Source organism: Schistocerca gregaria, chromosome 1 (genome assembly GCF_023897955.1).
Source record: "Schistocerca gregaria isolate iqSchGreg1 chromosome 1, iqSchGreg1.2, whole genome shotgun sequence".
NCBI lineage: Eukaryota > Metazoa > Arthropoda > Insecta > Orthoptera > Acrididae > Schistocerca > Schistocerca gregaria.
The window spans coordinates 1072869516-1072887269 of record NC_064920.1 but is presented as its reverse complement, the minus strand read 5'-3'; the positions used below and the strand labels follow the sequence as shown (position 1 = coordinate 1072887269).

The following is a 17754-nucleotide window of genomic DNA, read 5'->3' as shown; positions in this document are numbered from 1 at the left end:
TCCTGATAACGTGTTCCAAGCATCAAGGCATCGACGTCTATAAGGTGCATGTACATCCAATGCTATAGCCATCCATGCTGCATTCACAAAGTTTCAAAGTTGATCTGTGGTGGTTGGCATTTGCGTCACAGCACTGCACCTATCGTTTCACCATATCCCACACATTTTCTACTGGCGACAGCTATAGTGAGCTGGCGGTCCAGGGCAGAAGGTTGACATCCTGTGACACCAGGAAGGCACGAGGTCGTGCAGCAGCGTGCTGTAACATATTGTGTTACTGAAAAATGGCGTCTGGAGTGTTGTGCAGAGAGGGTATGATGGGTCGCAGGATGTCTTTCAAGTCCGTCACACTGGTCACAGTGCCCTGGACATGCATTACCTGTGGTTTGTGGTGGTGCCAATAGCACGAACCAAAATGCGGTCATCATTTTCAAATAACCAGAACCTGTATTCGTCCAAAAACGCTATCTGATGCCATTCCTGTCTTCAGTGCCGTCGTTCCATACACCATTGCCGTCTAGCATGTTTCTGCACATTCGTCAGAGGTAGGCGGAGAAATGAACGAATCCCACGTAACCGAAGCAGCAATGAACGGCGACGGGCTATCCCCCTGGTAGTGTACGACGTGTTCCACGTTCCACTGTTGCACCAGAGCCGAGGAGGACGCGGATCTGGCCTACAATGCCATTTGCATGAGGTGTCGATCATCTCAGGGGTTGGTCTGGGTAGTATGACCTGACCCATCTCAACGTATTCTACAGCCTTCCGTGAATCATTCTTCACACCTATTGCACCGCCGAAACACTTCGTCCCACAAGAGCAGCAACTTCCCAGATGGATGTACCCTATTCTCTCACGCCCGTAATGCACCCTATTTCAAATTCACGGTACAGTTAGCGCATTCCTCTGCAGCACATCCTGCACGTCTGTTAAAGATACGTTGATCCATTACCTTCGTTTAATAGCGGAAACGAAAGCCGTAGGTACACTTTACCGATAGGTCCCGGTCGGGACCCACATTTTCATTTGTCCCAATCGATGTACACTCCTGGAAATGGAAAAAAGAACACATTGACACCGGTGTGTCAGACCCACCATACTTGCTCCGGACACTGCGAGAGGGCTGTACAAGCAATGATCACACGCACGGCACAGCGGACACACCAGGAACCGCGGTGTTGGCCGTCGAATGGCGCTAGCTGCGCAGCATTTGTGCACCGCCGCCGTCAGTGTCAGCCAGTTTGCCGTGGCATACGGAGCTCCATCGCAGTCTTTAACACTGGTAGCATGCCGCGACAGCGTGGACGTGAACCGTATGTGCAGTTGACGGACTTTGAGCGAGGGCGTATAGTGGGCATGCGGGAGTCCGGGTGGACGTACCGCCGAATTGCTCAACACGTGGGGCGTGAGGTCTCCACAGTACATCGATGTCGTCGCCAGTGGTCGGCGGAAGGTGCACGTGCCCGTCGACCTGGGACCGGACCGCAGCGACGCACGGATGCACGCCAAGACCGTAGGATCCTACGCAGTGCCGTAGGGGACCGCACCGCCACTTCCCAGCAAATTAGTGACACTGTTGCTCCAGGGGTATCGGCGAGGACCATTCGCAACCGTCTCCATGAAGCTGGGCTACGGTCCCGCACACCGTTAGGCCGTCTTCCGCTCATGCCCCAACATCGTGCAGCCCGCCTCCAGTGGTGTCGCGACAGGCGTGAATGGAGGGACGAATGGAGACGTGTCGTCTTCAGCGATGAGAGTCGCTTCTGCCTTGGTGCCAATGATGGTCGTATGCGTGTTTGGCACCGTGCAGATGAGCGCTACAATCAGGACTGCATACGACCGAGGCACACAGGGCCAACACCCGGCATCATGGTGTGGGGAGCGATCTCCTATACTGGCCGTACACCTCTGGTGATCGTCGAGGGGACACTGAACAGTGCATGGTACATCCAAACCGTCATCGAACCCATCGTTCTACCATTCCTAGACCGGCAAGGGAACTTGCTGTTCCAACAGGACAATGCACGTCCGCATGTATCCCGTGCCACCCAACGTGCTCTAGAAGGTGTAAGTCAACTACCATGGCCAGCAAGATCTCCGGATCTGTCCCCCATTGAGCATGTTTGGGACTGGATGAAGCGTCGTCTCACGCGGTCTGCACGTCCAGCACGAACGCTGGTCCAACTGAGGCGCCAGGTGGAAATGGCATGGCAAGCCGTTCCACAGGACTACATCCAGCATCTCTACAATCGTCTCCATGGGAGAATAGCAGCCTGCATTGCTGCGAAAGGTGGATATACACTGTACTAGTGCCGACATTGTGCATGCTGTGTTGCCTGTGTCTATGTGCCTGTGGTTCTGTCAGTGTGATCATGTGATGTATCTGACCCCAGGAATGTGTCAATAAAGTTTCCCCTTCCTGGGACAATGAATTCACGGTGTTCTTATTTCAATTTCCAGGAGTGTATATCAGCAATACCTGTTGGTAGCTGAGGGTTTCAATTAATTATCATTTATTCTAGAGAAGCTGCACGGTCATCAGTGGTCTCTGTTCTTTTGAGAACAGTTACTATCCTCATATATATACTTGAAAGCTACCCACCCATTGACCTTCTCCATCTACTTTTGACGAATGTGCAGAAACATGCGCACAGCTTACCCGAACTCTTACGGGAATCATCACTTTAGGGTGCGCGAGTAATGAGTGGATGGGCAAATACTTGTTAGGTACATTACGTATGTAGATTGTGGACAGTTAGGAATGTGGGTCTCATAGGGAGAGTGCAAAGGATAAGTCCCTGCAGTCGCGCTATTAATCTGTGTCCTCGGTGGCTCAGATGGACAGAGCGTCTGCCATGTAAGCAGGAGATCCCGGTTTTGAGTCCCGGTCGGGCCACACATTTTCACCTGTCACCATCGAGGTATATCTACAACACCTGCCGGCAGCTGAGGGTTTCAATTAATTATTATTTATTACCGATAGGTGGCGATGCGGCGCGATGTCGATGTTGACCCTGAACCCACGGGCCGGCATTGTTCAACTGCTAGTCATTTCTGCAGAGCATACTAATGTACATGTCTTGTGAATATGTAAGTCCTGTCCATAGGCGTTCAAGGTGTTCCATTTTTTCTGAACGTGTGCGTAGTGTCTGCGTTTCCTCTGAGAGATACAATGAGCACCTTTGCAGTCTACATGGCAGTTACCATAATACTGCCTGAAACTGCCGCACCACTGGCTTACGAGCATTCTCAGTCACTATCGGATGTGCAGTGGAAGATCTGAATCAAAATGCGCTTGGCGACTACTTGCCAAATGAAGAGGAACAAAACACTGACATAAGAAGTAATAGGTCCAAGTCATGTCCTCCAACGCCTTCGCGTCATGCCTAGAACCTGTGGTTAATTCAGGCGTAGCTGGGTGAAACTAGTGAGCCTGAGGGTACCTGCGCTCTACAGTGAGTAGGCCTCACCAGCTGTGGATTCAGCTTTCCACAGGCTACAGATTCAATCACGTTGGCCACTGTACAGGTACCGAACCTATATGACACCCCGTCATCATCGGCACCCGTGGTTGCTCTTCTAATAGTCTCAGCGTGGTAACACGCACTCCTCAATCCGCAGTCTGAACCCCAATGAATGAGATTAGTTTTGCTGTGCCCTGACCTACCGGCCGTGGTGGAAATGGATAAGTAGTCATTTCATACTAATACTATCTGAAGCAACAAATACGGGCAATCTACTGCATGACAGTCAGCTAACACATAGCTGACCTTTTGATGATTCAGTGCCATTCCCTAAGGGGATACAATTGAATTTCTGAAGGGATACTTGACTTGCTTGCGAAACAACGTACGAGTACCAGAAGTGCCTGTACGTCCTCCAGGGCCAAGTGCACAAGATATCTATCTTCACGGCTGCTGGTCGCGTGGGGTCGCTGGGATTCTGCATGACGCTCAGTATGCTCCTGAATCCATCAGTTCTATTTCTGCATGAAAGTCGTAGCATCGCAACGGTACGAGAAGCAATATGGCAGAACGATAGACCGATTGTACGCCAGTTTCGACACGAGCTATGTTTTCGCAAACAGCCAATATGCAAATGGAATTAGAAACCTGTCATGTAATCTTTCCTTATTTGCAGGGTGCAGATGTTATTCCTACCCACTTCGCCCAGTGGCGCTGAAACGTTACCATTTGCACATGCAAGCAAGCACTACGCTTCCTGTTCTTTTTAAATGTGATTTGCAACTACTCTATGATGCTGCAATTGTAATGGCCAGTGGAGCATACGCAGATCAGTGTGTGAGAGCGTTGCACTGGAAGGATACTTTAAAAAGGGTAACGGTATGTTTTGTGTTCGGTACTTCAGTTCGTGGCGGGTTTTAGAATCGCATAAAGGAATGGATGCTATAAAACTCCGTAAGCAGTTTTTTCCATTTTCTACAGTTTCTGTTGTTGTTGGATACGAGGTTGTCTTTTGCATAGCTTTTGTAAATATCTCTTATTAATGTCATTTAAGTCCTGTACAATATATTTAAGCTCTTTGGAATATATTGTTAATTCTTCAGGTACAGAATTTTATTGTCAGCAAAATGATATATATTTTTAGACTTATTAATGTAATATATTGACAGCTAAGCCATACGTCGTCGATCATGTATCATCTTTCACCTTGAAACAGACGGCCTTTTACAATGGAATATGCAGTACTTGCAAATTAACTGAACTGTTATAATATATTAAGAATTTTACCTTTTTTGAAAATGGAAATTGGTTATGGTTTCCAATAGGTTCTATTTTAAATTGTACTTACTTTTAACTTGTATCTCGTATTTGGTAATATTCCAGCTTAATATGATTTCATTGACTTATTATTGGTATGTAGCGGAGTAATAATGCAACAGATAGGGTATTAAATGCAGTACTGATAACATTTTCTCGACTGCCGTGCTTTTAAAATTCCACAGAATATTTGTTCATAGCCATGTTGTAGCTTGGAACATATTTTCACATTTGGAAAAACCTTAATTTTCCAAAGTAATTTTTGTAATTTCAGAAAAAGATCGGTGCACATACAAAATGAATGCTTTCTTTTGAAATGGAATAATAAAATATAATATACTTTTATTATAGAGTTTATCTAGAGGCAAATGTATGAAATGTGATCCAATGTAGAACATTCTCCCCTATGTATTACATTTATTGTGAGAGGTTATGAATTTGCTGTAAACAAAAATGTGAAGTAAAGTTAAAAAATTTTACACCACTAAACGTAGAGGTAGATGACACAAGTAAAATAATAAAAATAATAAGTGAATTATTTAAAAACATCAACAAGTGATTCAAGACAATGCTCAATAAATATAGTGTTCCAATCTCAATTAGAAGCGTACTGAAAACTTCCAATCACCGTGAAACATTGTATTGTATTATATGACCGACAAGGAAGTCAGCAGTAATGTAAATCATGAACTCTGCTTCGAGAAGTTACATCTCAGAGAAATCACTTATTACTTTCCGTAATAGCCATCTCTTATTTCTTAAATAAAGTCATATTTATCTTATCTGAATTGGGAAAATAGTATTCAGTGTGTGTTCCAGCTTCCTGGCTCCCAGCCGCGGCTTTAGTAGCCCTCAGCTTCATCCCACTAGAGGACCCAACGGCAGCTGTGATCTTGTTGACTGTCGCCATCGGTTTCAATGGCCTCACCATCATGGGTTTGATGATGAACCTTATTGACATCGCACCGAACTTCTCTGGCCTGATGATGGGTGTTACTGATTGTATCGGGACACTGACGTCCATCGCTGCACCACTTTATGTGGGGGCTATAGTCAAGGAGAACGTAAGTACAAAGGGCTTCATAGAGTAAAATTCAATTTCGGCTCCACTTTTAACCCTACAATCGACAATACAGTTCACGACCAACACCGCTTTCCATCAGTTATTGTAGGAGCCCTAAGAGTCCCAACGCATTTAAAATGACATTGTACTATCAGTCATCCATTAGCTTGGCACGGTTGGCAGCAGCTCTTTTCTTCGTAGTGCGGCATATCGTCACAAGATGGCAGCTACGACAGATTGCACGAGAACTGAGAGCTGCCGGATGCCACGTGCATTTTTTCTGGTTTGACCGCGAGCTATCTTTGTCAGTTTACTTTTATAGAACATACATAGATACTTTTATGTGATTTGTATGTAGGTAAAGTAATATTTTACGCAATCTAACTGCATACAGACAACATCATACATATTTTTAAAACAAATAAGCAGAAACTAATATGAGGTCTTAAAAAGGTGTAACATATTCCAACATCTACATAGATGCTCCGCAAGCCACCATATGATGCTTAGCAGAGCGTATCCTGTACCACTACTTGCCATTTCCTTTCGTGCTCCACTCGCAAAAAGCGAGGGAAAAACGACTATCTGTATGCCTCCGTATGAGACCTAATTTCTCCTATCTTACCTTTGTGGTCCTTACGTGCAATGTGTGTTGGCAACAGTAGAATCGTTCGGCTGTCAGCTTTAAATGCCAGTTCTCTAAATTTTCTAAATAGTGTTCCTCAAAAATAACATTGCTTCCATCGAGGGATTCCCATTTGAGTTCCCAAACATCTAGACAACGCTTATGTTTTGTCAAACCTACCGGTAACAAATCTAGCAGCCGACCTCTGAATCGCTTAGACGTCTTCTTTCAATCCGGCCTGGTACGGATCCCAAATACTGGAGCAATACTCAAGAATAGGTCGCACCAGCATCCTATATGTGGTCTACTTTATCGGTGAACCACTGTTTCCTAAAAATCTTTCAATAAACTGCAGTCGACCATTCACCTTCCCTAGCACAGGTTTCACATGCCCATTCCATCACAAAGCGTTTTGCATCGTTATGTCCAGATATTTAAACGACTTGACTGTGTCAAACCGGACACTGGTAATACTGTATCCGATAATTACAGGTTTGATCTTCCTACTTATCCACATTAACTTAAATTTTTCCACGTTTAGGTCTAGCTGCCGTTCATCACACCAAGTGATCTTACAGTTTACCAAGTGTGGTCTCCTATTTCTGTTTATACCATCCAACTCTGACACACACTCCCAGCCCATCCATTGTATTACAATCTGTCGATAAAATACATGTAAAATCGCTATTATACTGTTGTAAACACAACTCAGTTATGCTATTTCACGTACTGGTTTAATATGCAGGAGCCTCACGCCCTCTCTCTCACATCCAGAAGGTGTTCTTTAGAATTCAGACCAGTCCACTACATGGATGTTATTATCGTGTAAACACTCTGCTACAGGCCGCGTATTATCCACAGGTGTTCGATCATTGCTCCTCAACAGTGAGAAGCAAGAAAGTGCTTAAAACATGAATGTGGGCCTGTGCTGTGATAGTGCCACCGAAAGCAACAAGGGGTGGTAGACCCATCCATGAAAAATACGACCACACAATAACACCACTGCCTCCGAACTTTACTGTTGGCACTACGCACGCTGGCAGATGATGTTCACCTGGCATTCGCCAAACCCACACCCTGCCATCAGATCACCACGTTGTGCACCGTGGCCGGCTGGTGTGGCCGTGCGGTTCTAGTCGCTTCAGTCTGAATTCGTGTGACCGCTACGGTCGCAGCTTCGAATCCTGCCTGGGGCATGGATGTATGTGATGTCCTTAGGTTAGTTAGGCTTAAGTAGTTCTAAGTTCTAGGGGACTGATGACCTCATATGTTAAGTCCCATAGTGCTCAGAGCCATCTGAAGCATTTTTGTGCACCGTGATTCGTCACTCCACACAACGTTTTCCACTGTTCAATCGTCCAATGTTTACGCTCCTTACACCAAGCGAGGCGTTATTTGGCATTTACCAGCGTGATGTGTGGCTTATGAGCAGCCGCTCGACCATGAAATCCAAGCTTTCTCACCTCCTGCATAACTCTCATAGTACTTGCAGTGGATCCTGATGCAGTTTGGAATTCCTGTGTGGTGGTCTGGATAGATGTCTACTTGTTACACATTACGACGCTGTTCAATTGTCGGCGGTCTCTGTCAGTCAACAGACAAGTTCGGCCTGTACGCTTTTGTGCTGTACGTATACCTTTACCTTTACACTTCACTGTCACATGGGAAACAATGGACCTATGGATGTATAGGAGCGTGGAAATCTCGCATGCGGACGTATGACTCAAGTGACACCCAGTCACCTTGACCACGTTCGAAGTCCGTGAGTTCCGCGGAGTGCCCCATTCTGCTCCCTCACGATGTCTAATGACTGCTGAGATCGCTGATATGGAGTGCCTGGCAGTAGGAGGGAGCACAATGCACCTAATACGAAAAACGTAAGTTTTTGGGGGTGTACGGATACTTTTGATCAGGCAGCGTAGATGCAACTGCTGGTGTGGGCGATGCATGTGTAGCCGTCTCCCAGTCGGCGCGTCCACAGCTCTCTGGCAGTTGGTGCAATCGGAAGGATATTCTTCGCCGGATATGTTTAGTGGTAACATTGTGATGGAAGAAGTTATTGTGTACTCAAATATTGGTACATACAAGACCTCAGACATATTTAGCACTATGATCTACTTGTGGCAGATATTAAATTACCTGATTTGTAAAATGTTTGTGTGCGATTCTCAAACATTGAAGGTATGTTTTGACATGAAGAAGAATCATCGTAAGGTCGTGAGTGTTTTAAACAATCTGTTTGACTCTTGTAAACTTTTAAATAATTAATGTGATAGGGTAGTGCAAATGGGCTGTTCCCCACCATTTTTGGTGTCACAATTGTATCAGCTCTCCTGTCTTCCCCAGATATAGTCAATATGAACACAGTATTCTGAGGACAGACGAAAATCTCTGTCTGCTTGTTTAGACACTGTGTTCACAGAAGCACGAACTAACCACTTGGGAGCGACTGAGGCAAGTAGTGAGTGTGGACTTTTTTGATCACAAGAATGCCGCTACCTGGTGTTTGATTCAGAGGCCACGAGAACAAATTTAGACCCCTCGTCACCTTGATTTACAGATTTGAGATTCAGGTGTTACAACAGGAAGTAGCCACGTGAGAGAGAGCAGAAGTAAGTTTACTGGTTATTTCATATCAGAGGACACCAGCTTGTGGTCCACAGCCGGTGGTATAAACTATCGAAAACAGTGGCTAATATAAAATTCAAATGTGTGTGAAATCTTTTGGGACTGCTAAGGTCATCAGTCCCTAAGCTTACACACTACTTAACCTAAACTATACTAAGGACAAACACACACACCCATGCCCGAGGGAGAACTCAAACCTCCGCCGGGACCAGCCGGCGGCTAATATACCACACTTGATCCCATTCCTTGGTGGTTACAATAATTAGATGATTAGAAGTGAGGCCAGGGGATGCAGATGAGAGCTCTGCCGAAGAGAGGGAGCCATGTCTTCAATAAACTGATTAAATACAGAATATGCAAATTGAATTCAACAATATATTATTGACACTGATTGGAATTTCGTGTTGTGACATCCTTCCTCTCACCACAGACTTTATCTTCTTCCCTGCAGCATTGCAGATGGGAGTGAGAAGAGGGAAAGTGAGGGAGGAGATAGGGGAGTGGGGGATTTCCTCATGAGAGGGAAAAGTGGCTCACAACTGAACCAAAGAGGGGTGTGAAAAAATGTCTCTTTTTTTTCCAGAAGGCTGGGGGAATAGGATGATTAGGGGGAGAGATGGTGGGTTTCTCAGAAGGATGGATTATCCCTAGGAGGCCGAAGTAATTAGCATAACAGTAGGTTTCTGTGTGGAGTCATAAATCAATTTGCACAACAATAAATTAAGGGGAAGGGGTAATTAACGGTCCAATTTAATTAAGTAGCATATCAATTTGATTTCAAAAGTGTGCTAGAACTCTTTATATCCCACTACTTGCATATGTACTACATCTCTGGGTAAATTAGTGAGAAGCCATTTTTATTTATTTTGCCTATGACTTCAGAGCGGTAAGTTAAGGTATAGTGTGTAAACTAGTGACTAGAGATATTCATGATCAATTTGTGAGGTGTTCTCATTAACTTTGAGATTTTATTAATTCTATCAAACAGACCATTCAAGAGTGGAGAATTGTGTTCCTCACGGCAGCTGGAATGTTGTTTGTGGGCAATTTGATTTTCGTTATTTTCGCTAAAGGTGAAGTTCAACCTTGGAACGACCCTAACTATTCGAGAGGAAAGAAAACAGGTGAGTTCGTTGAACAGTTTCTAATTAGTTCTAGTTGTCCTACTTGAATCTCTCTCAGATTTGTGAATGTATTCTCCGTACACAGTCAATATCTATCATCAGCTGCCGAATCATGATGTTCAGAAACATGTATCTGTAAAGCGGGTTTTACGTGGACGTGTTTATGTGCGCCAAGTACGTTTAACTTGCGCTAATGAATGTTCACACGGGCACGAAAATTTTCATTCCAATCACGTCCGGTTTAGCTTTTCAACATAGCACTGACTGGATTAATACGTGAAAATGTTCGAGTCATCTCTTTAATTGCAGTTCAGAGAGTTACAGAACGCTTGAATAGCGAAATGAGAAGACGCAGTTGTATGGTTCGTAAGTGGGCCGCGAAGGGAAATGAGTTCAGAGCAACTAGAATTCTAAATAGAGAGCTGGAAAACAAGGACGAAGTTTCCTTCGAAGACCATTTTCGATGAACAGGTTTAGTTCTAAACGTTTATTGAGGCTCGTAATTATTCCTATACAAAGAAAAGATCCTCTGATGCAGAATGTTTACTGACAGTTTTTTGCTGCTGCAACCCTCACCAAAAACGTCTAGCAATAGGAAATCACGGCGTTGTTAGCTTATAAACGGCTCTTGCTGAGGAACCTCTCCTCACTGAAATCCTAACCTTGTTGTTCTCTATCACGAATGCATTTCGAAAACTTCGGATTTTTACTTTTGCTCTATTTTCATTAATATATGGTAATTTTCCCTCATTCCGCTTACAGTGTCTCTTAAGGCTACCTTTACCTTTACTTATTCATTCATGAGTCTTAATATTTCTGCTTCTGAAAGTAAACTAGTTTCCTATCCGGCGAATTTACTCCATCTTGAGGCCACAAGTGGCCCATCGGGACCATCCGACCGCCGAGTCATCCTTAATTGAGGATGCGGATAGGAGGTGGGTGTGGTCAGCACACCACTCTCCCAGTCGTTACGATGGTTTTCTTTAACCGGAGCCGCTACTATTCGGTCGGACAGATCCTCAATTGGCGTCACGAGGCTGAGTGCACTCCGAAAAATGGCAACAGTGCATGGTGGCCAAGATGATCACCCATCCAAGTGTCGACCACGCCCGACAACGCTGCACTTTGGTGATCTGACGGGAACCTGTGTAGCCTTTGCGGGAAGGCCGTTACCTATTCGGCGAATAGTCCGTATTTATAACGCTACGTACCGAAGGTTCTCTGTACAAGAAAACAGTAGAATATTCGCGGCTTTTCTCGAACAAATGCCAGGCAGAATAATGTATCGAGATCACTAGAATGGGCCCGACTTATCTCGTAGGCATGTGTTAAGCTACCCATGTGCTACACAGAAACGTGTAAAATACGATGACGTGAGCTCGTGTGCTGCATAGGAAAGTACAACTACTCGATGTCTCGATTGAATGGAGTTGACTGACGAAACAAACGAATGAATAGCGTGCTGGATGACTGGCGAGTTGTGTCAATATATATGGAAATGTACGAATTGTAAATGTATGTTTGTTCAAAATCTTAAATCTCCGATTTGTTTGAAATTTTCACATTAGCAAACAGGATACGTGTACTTATGGCTTATCAGCTTATGATTAGAATACTACTACAGAATCTGAATATGCAATAACAATAAATATGGCTCATGGTCAAAGAGATGGGGAAGGAGGTGATGGACAGAGGGAATGGGCTGGACAGCGAGAGGGGAAGGCGGAGGACAGAGACATGGGAGAAAAGGAGATTAGGACGTACATGCAATTCGCATTCATACCAGAACCGCGTGCTTCCTCTTCTCTTCCTTTACCATTTAACCAGACTGAGCCACAGCAATGCGTTGTTGGGGACAGCTTGTCAGTAATACAGTGTGTGCCAAAAAGATCCATCCTACTTCACAAGACTACAGTTATAACTGAATGGGGGTAGAAACAGTGGATTAATTATAACTTATGGGGTTCATTCAAATGAAGCCTGATCAGTGGGTCTACCTGTACCTTAAACGTAAGGTGGCAAACACGTAACTGCTGGTATGGTGACGCCATCTTTTAGTAGAGAGACTGACGCGTACGCACGCCAGTGTGGTTTCACGCCGAAGAGAAGGTGGTCACACGAGTAATCGTCCACTACCAAAGATGGAGGCGTGTAAGCAGGAACGACAAGGAGTGACTCGATTTTTGGCCGCGGAGGGAGTTGGAGGTCGTGAAATGTATCGACGGATGAAGGCTGTGTCCGGTGAATACTCTCTGAGTCGGTCAAGTGTTGTGGAATGGCGCAAACGATCACTTGAGGGGCGCGAGTCACTGGGAGACGATGCTCTTCCAGTCTTCCAGTGTAGGAGATCGCTCCCCCCCCCCCCCCCCCCCCCCGACCTTTCACAGTGTGACTTTCATATGTTTGGACCTCTAAAACAAGCTGTACGTCGACATGGATTCGCAACGAACGACGAAGTGTGACACTGGGTCCAGGCCCGGATCCGACAGCAGCCTATTTGTACAACTACATTTTTGATTTAATAAAGTCGTATCATTTGAATGCTCCTTACACATATACGACTGTCACGTTATTTCGAAAAGAACCATCCCATTTGACAAGGATGCACATATATGCCCATATAACATTTGGCTATTTCTTATATTTAAGTTTAGGCCTAAAGTTTTCATTTACCTTTCACAAATGATCAGTATCCTCTTCACTGGACTTGAGACAAACATCCGGATGATAAGTCCAACTCGCCCATACATTTTCCAAGCATGTCTCCAGTTACTGCATTCACTAATGCAGCCAAAGTTGTTTGATTGTTGGAAACATAGACAAAGTGGTCCACAAACACCGCCCCCCCCCCCAAAAAAAAAGGAGATTGTGGGTGCCAGTAATACAGGGCGAGATCTGGACAGGGTAGTCCATTGATCGTGACTGGGCCAAATATATCACGAAGAAAGGGCCAAACGAAAAAACTACAAAAAACGAAACTTGTCTAGCTTGAAGGAGGGAACCAGATGGCGCTATGGTTGGCTCACTACATATTCATGTAGTACGTAAAGAAATATGAGTGTTTTAGTTGCATCAATTTTTTCGCTTTGTGATAGATGGCGCTGTAATAGTCACAAACATATGGCTCACAATTTTAAACGAACAGTTGGTAACAGGTAGGTTGTTCCAATGTGATTCCTTGGTGAACTTATCATTTCTGAGAACGCATGCTGTTACAGCGTGATTACCTGTAAATACCACATTAGTGCAATAAATGCTCAAAATGATATCCGTCAACCTCAATGCATTTGGCAATACGTGTAACTACATTCCTCTCAACAGCGAGTAGTCCGCCTTCCGTAATATTTCCACATGCATTGACAATGCGCTGACTCATGTTGTCAGCGTTATCGATGGATCACGATAGCAAATAACCTTCAACTTTCCCCCCAGAAAGAAATCCGGGGACGTCAGATCCGAGGAACGTGCAGGCCATGGCATGGTGCTTGGACGAGCAATCCACCTGTCATGAAATATCCTATCCAATAGCGCTTCAACCGCACGCGAGCTATGTGCCGGACGTCCATCACGCTGGAAGTATATCGCCATTCTGTCGTGCAGTGAAACATCTTGTAGTAACATCAGTAGAAAATTACGTAGGAAATCAGCATACATTGAACCATTTAGATTGCCATCGTTAAAATGGGCGCCAATTATCCTTCCTCCCATAACGCCACAACATACATTAACCCGCCAAGGTCGCTGATGTTCCACTTGTCGAAGCCATCGTGGATTTTCTGTTGCCCAATAGTGCATATTATGCCGGTTTACGTTACCGCTGTCGGTGAATGACGCTTCGTCGCCAAATAGAACGCACGAAAAATTTGTCATTGTACCGTAATTTCTCTTGTGCCCAGTTGGAGAACTGTACACGACGTTCAAAGTCGTCGCGATGCAATTCCTGGTGCATAGAATTAAGGTACGGGTGCAGTCGATGTTGATGTAGCATTCTCAACACCGACGTTTTTGAGATTCCCGATCTCGCCCAATTTGTCTACTACTGATGTGCGGATTAGCCACGACAGCAGCTAAAACACCTGCATCATCATTTGTTGCAGATCGTGGTTGACGTTTCACATGTGGCTGAACACTTCCTGTTTTCTTAAATAACGTAACTATCCGGCGAGCGGTCCGGACACTTGGATGATGTCCGCGGCTCATGGTCTTGCGGTAGCGTTCTCGCTTTGCGAGCACGGGGGCCCGGGTTCGGTTCCCGGCGGGGTCAGGTATTTTCTCTGCCTCGACCTGACTGGGTGTTGTGTGTCTTTCATCCTCATTCACTCGCAAGTCGCCGTAGTGGCGGTAAAGAACTTGTGGAGCGGCGGCCGAACCGCTCCGCGAGGAGTTTCCCGGCCGGCAATGCCGTACGCTCATTATTATTATTATTGCTTGGATGATGTCGTCCAGGATACCGAGCAGCATATATAAAGCACGCCCGTTGGGCATTTTGATCACAATAGCATACATCAACACGATATCGACCTTTTACGTACTTGGTAAACGATCCATTTTAACACGGGTAATGTTTCACGAAGCAAATACCGTCCGCACTGGCGGAATTTTACGTGATACCACGTACTTATACGTTTGTGACTGTTACAGCTCCATCTGTCACAAAGCTAAAGAAAGTGGTCCAAGTAAAACAGTCATATTTCTTTACGTACTACACGAACATATTTTTAAAAACGCAGTTGATATCCGTTTGACCTATGGCAGCGCCGTCTAGCGTGCCAACCATAGCGCCATCTGGTTTCCCCCTTCATGCTAGACGAGTTTCGCTCTTTGTAGTTTTTCCGTTTGATGCCGGCCCGGTCACTATCAATGGCCCACCCTGTATAGTTGTTAAAGAACACTCTTACATACAGATGCTAGTGGGATCGTCTTCCGTTCTGTTAAAAAGTGAAATTTCCTCTATGTTCTCGCAACTGAGAGAAAAAGGCCGATCTCTAACATATCCGGAACATCATTCCTGTAATTGTATTTTTCTATTTTTCTCTATTCTATGTCTTTATGGAATACGCAGTTCAGCAAATGCCTAGTTTAGTTCTTATTTAAGAAACAAAACGCAGAATCTTATGCTAGGCTGCTAGAGTAATACGGAGATATCATCCACATGGGGAGAAATTACAATGGGACTCCGATTATTGGCCCACTATTGGTCTTACTTTATGTTATGATATGTCATTTTTTTTAAATCAGGAGGCAGAATTAATTGTGTCTGAGTGGTTCACGGGCGTTGCGTCGGATAATGTTGTGGAAGCTGCACAAGATTTCAACGAGACAGCTGCTCATCATCTTCAGGTGCTTTATGATATGTTGCCACGACTACATCGAGGGCCCCAGGCGGAGAAACAGGCCACCGTCTTCACAAGCGCGACGCGGGAAAAGCGCGGTCGCAAATCGCTGCCTAGCGATTTTCGCACACATTGTGTTGGCGTTCATGTTAAGTGTCCGGTCTCCGATCACCCGTCTGTGTTGATTCGTTTGTGTGCAGCCGACGATGCCTTAGTACCTGCAGTGCTGGTTACCATGCTCTGCTAAATCCAAATCCCGTGTCTCTCTTAATCAAACGCATTTCGGCAGCTTCCCTAATGATAGAGTCCCAGTACGTAGAGGAGGACGAAAGGATCTTTGACACTCCATATTTCATGTTATGTCTCGTTTCGAGACAGTGTTGAGCAACAGCACACTTTCCTGCCTGACCCAGTCTGGTGTGACATCTGTGTTCAGCGCATCTGTCCTAAATAGTGGGACACTTCTGGCCAATGTACGATTTCCTGCACTGGCACGGGATATTATGCATCTCTGGTCTCCTCCGATTTAGGTTATCTTTAACAGAACCTAGCTGGAGGGGGGCAGGAAAATTTTATTTGCTGTTTCTTGAACAGCTCGCATATCTCAAGTGACCTACACCAACATCGTATAAAAAAACCATCCTCGTGGAATTCTCCGTTCCCTCTGGCAGTTACTGAGGTTTAATGCATGCCGGTTGAAACGCATTTCGAATCTGTTTATCAGAGTACCTGTACTGTACAAATACAAAGCGAAGATGAATAAGCTCTGCTGATAAGCTCTCTGAAACTGATATAACTCTAGTTCTGTGACGAGAGTCCGTAATATACCTCTGCGTTGGGATTGGTGATGGCAGTTCGTATCTTGCAGATATAGCTCAGTGTGACTTGGTTTACGGAACACACTGTGACCCACGAAACCGCCATCTTTTTTGCGGACCCACACATCTAAAAATGGCAGGTCTCCCGTTTTCTCCACTTCCTTGCTGCTGCAAATGCTTGGATGGAGCACTTGTGAGTGCTGAGAACTCTGCTTTTAATTAAATTTGTGTTGTCTGGAAATACATGAGAAGCATTTTTTAACTCGTGGACCATATTGTTATTTCGCAATTAACAAACGAAATTTCTTTTTTTCTTTTCCAGAAACTACAGAAAAGGTTGCTGTGTGAGCCAGTTCAAATGACGCCAGAAGTATAGTGAGAGAGACAGATCACATAGTCACATATGTCTAAGACACAAGATTCTTCACAATAAAACTTTGTACATAAAGAAGAAACCGGAAAGCAAAACTCTGCTAAACATCCACCATTTCCGCAGCTTGAGTGACTTAACAGCATTGGCTAGAGGAAAGATATTTTATTTTATTCGATACGAAATATATACTTGCAAAATAAAATGTAGTATCCACATCGCAACATTCAAGAACTAATACTCCTACAACAGAAGGTTGACAGTTATGATGCAAGAGAAGCGGCTGTGAAACTATAACTTAATCTAACATAACTCGAAGTATTATCAGACACTCATGTGAATTATCTAAAGAATTTTCATGAATAAGGATGTGATTCCAACGAGACCAAGAGATCTGAGGCATCCATAATTATATATGTATAAATGTGAGACGAGGGTATTATTTTCGTATGGCTTGTTTCTGCTTCTGTTTTGAGAGGCGTCTCTTTGGAAGCTGTGATAAAAGTCTGTTGCCTATTAGACCAATGTAAGTTTTTTGTGATACAAAAGGTTAATAAACCTCTCTTGAACAGAAATTCCTTTATATTTAATGCCTCTGTCATATACAATATTGATTCGAAAAGGTTCCTCATTGATACTAAATAAAAACGTTTGCATACGACCGTAGACACTTGAATATTTTTGATTCTACATAGAAAAATGCTTTATAATGCCATATTCGCAGTACGCATCACTTGCTTTTGCTTTCATTCAGACATGGGTTCATTGGTTCATTCATTCATTGTATTCCGTATATCGCATCATGAAGGAGAGTCGTTAGGAATGCGGAAAGACTGTTCATGAACTGAGAAACTCTAAATACAATTCTATGCATGGTATTGAATATTAACTATCATTAAACACCTCTGTTTTGCATATACTTACATGGACTGTATGATACAGATTGTAAACTCAACACAAAATGAGTTAGACTGAAAGAAACAGAGTACTACTTTCCAATTACGCTAAGAAC

General features: G+C 44.4%; 1 protein-coding gene across 1 annotated transcript in view; it reads left to right on the top strand.

Annotated features, from left to right (window-relative positions):
* The window catches only part of LOC126281652 (putative inorganic phosphate cotransporter), a 257128-nt gene extending 239811 nt beyond the window's left edge, over positions 1–17317 (top strand). Inside the window, exons 8-10 of the mRNA XM_049980811.1 lie at positions 5601–5845; positions 10086–10221; positions 16695–17317. Of these exons, the coding sequence (XP_049836768.1) occupies positions 5601–5845; positions 10086–10221; positions 16695–16720 (407 nt within the window). The 3' untranslated portion in view covers positions 16721–17317. The remainder of the gene's footprint in view (positions 1–5600; positions 5846–10085; positions 10222–16694) is intronic.
* The last annotated feature ends 437 nt before the right edge of the window (positions 17318–17754 follow it).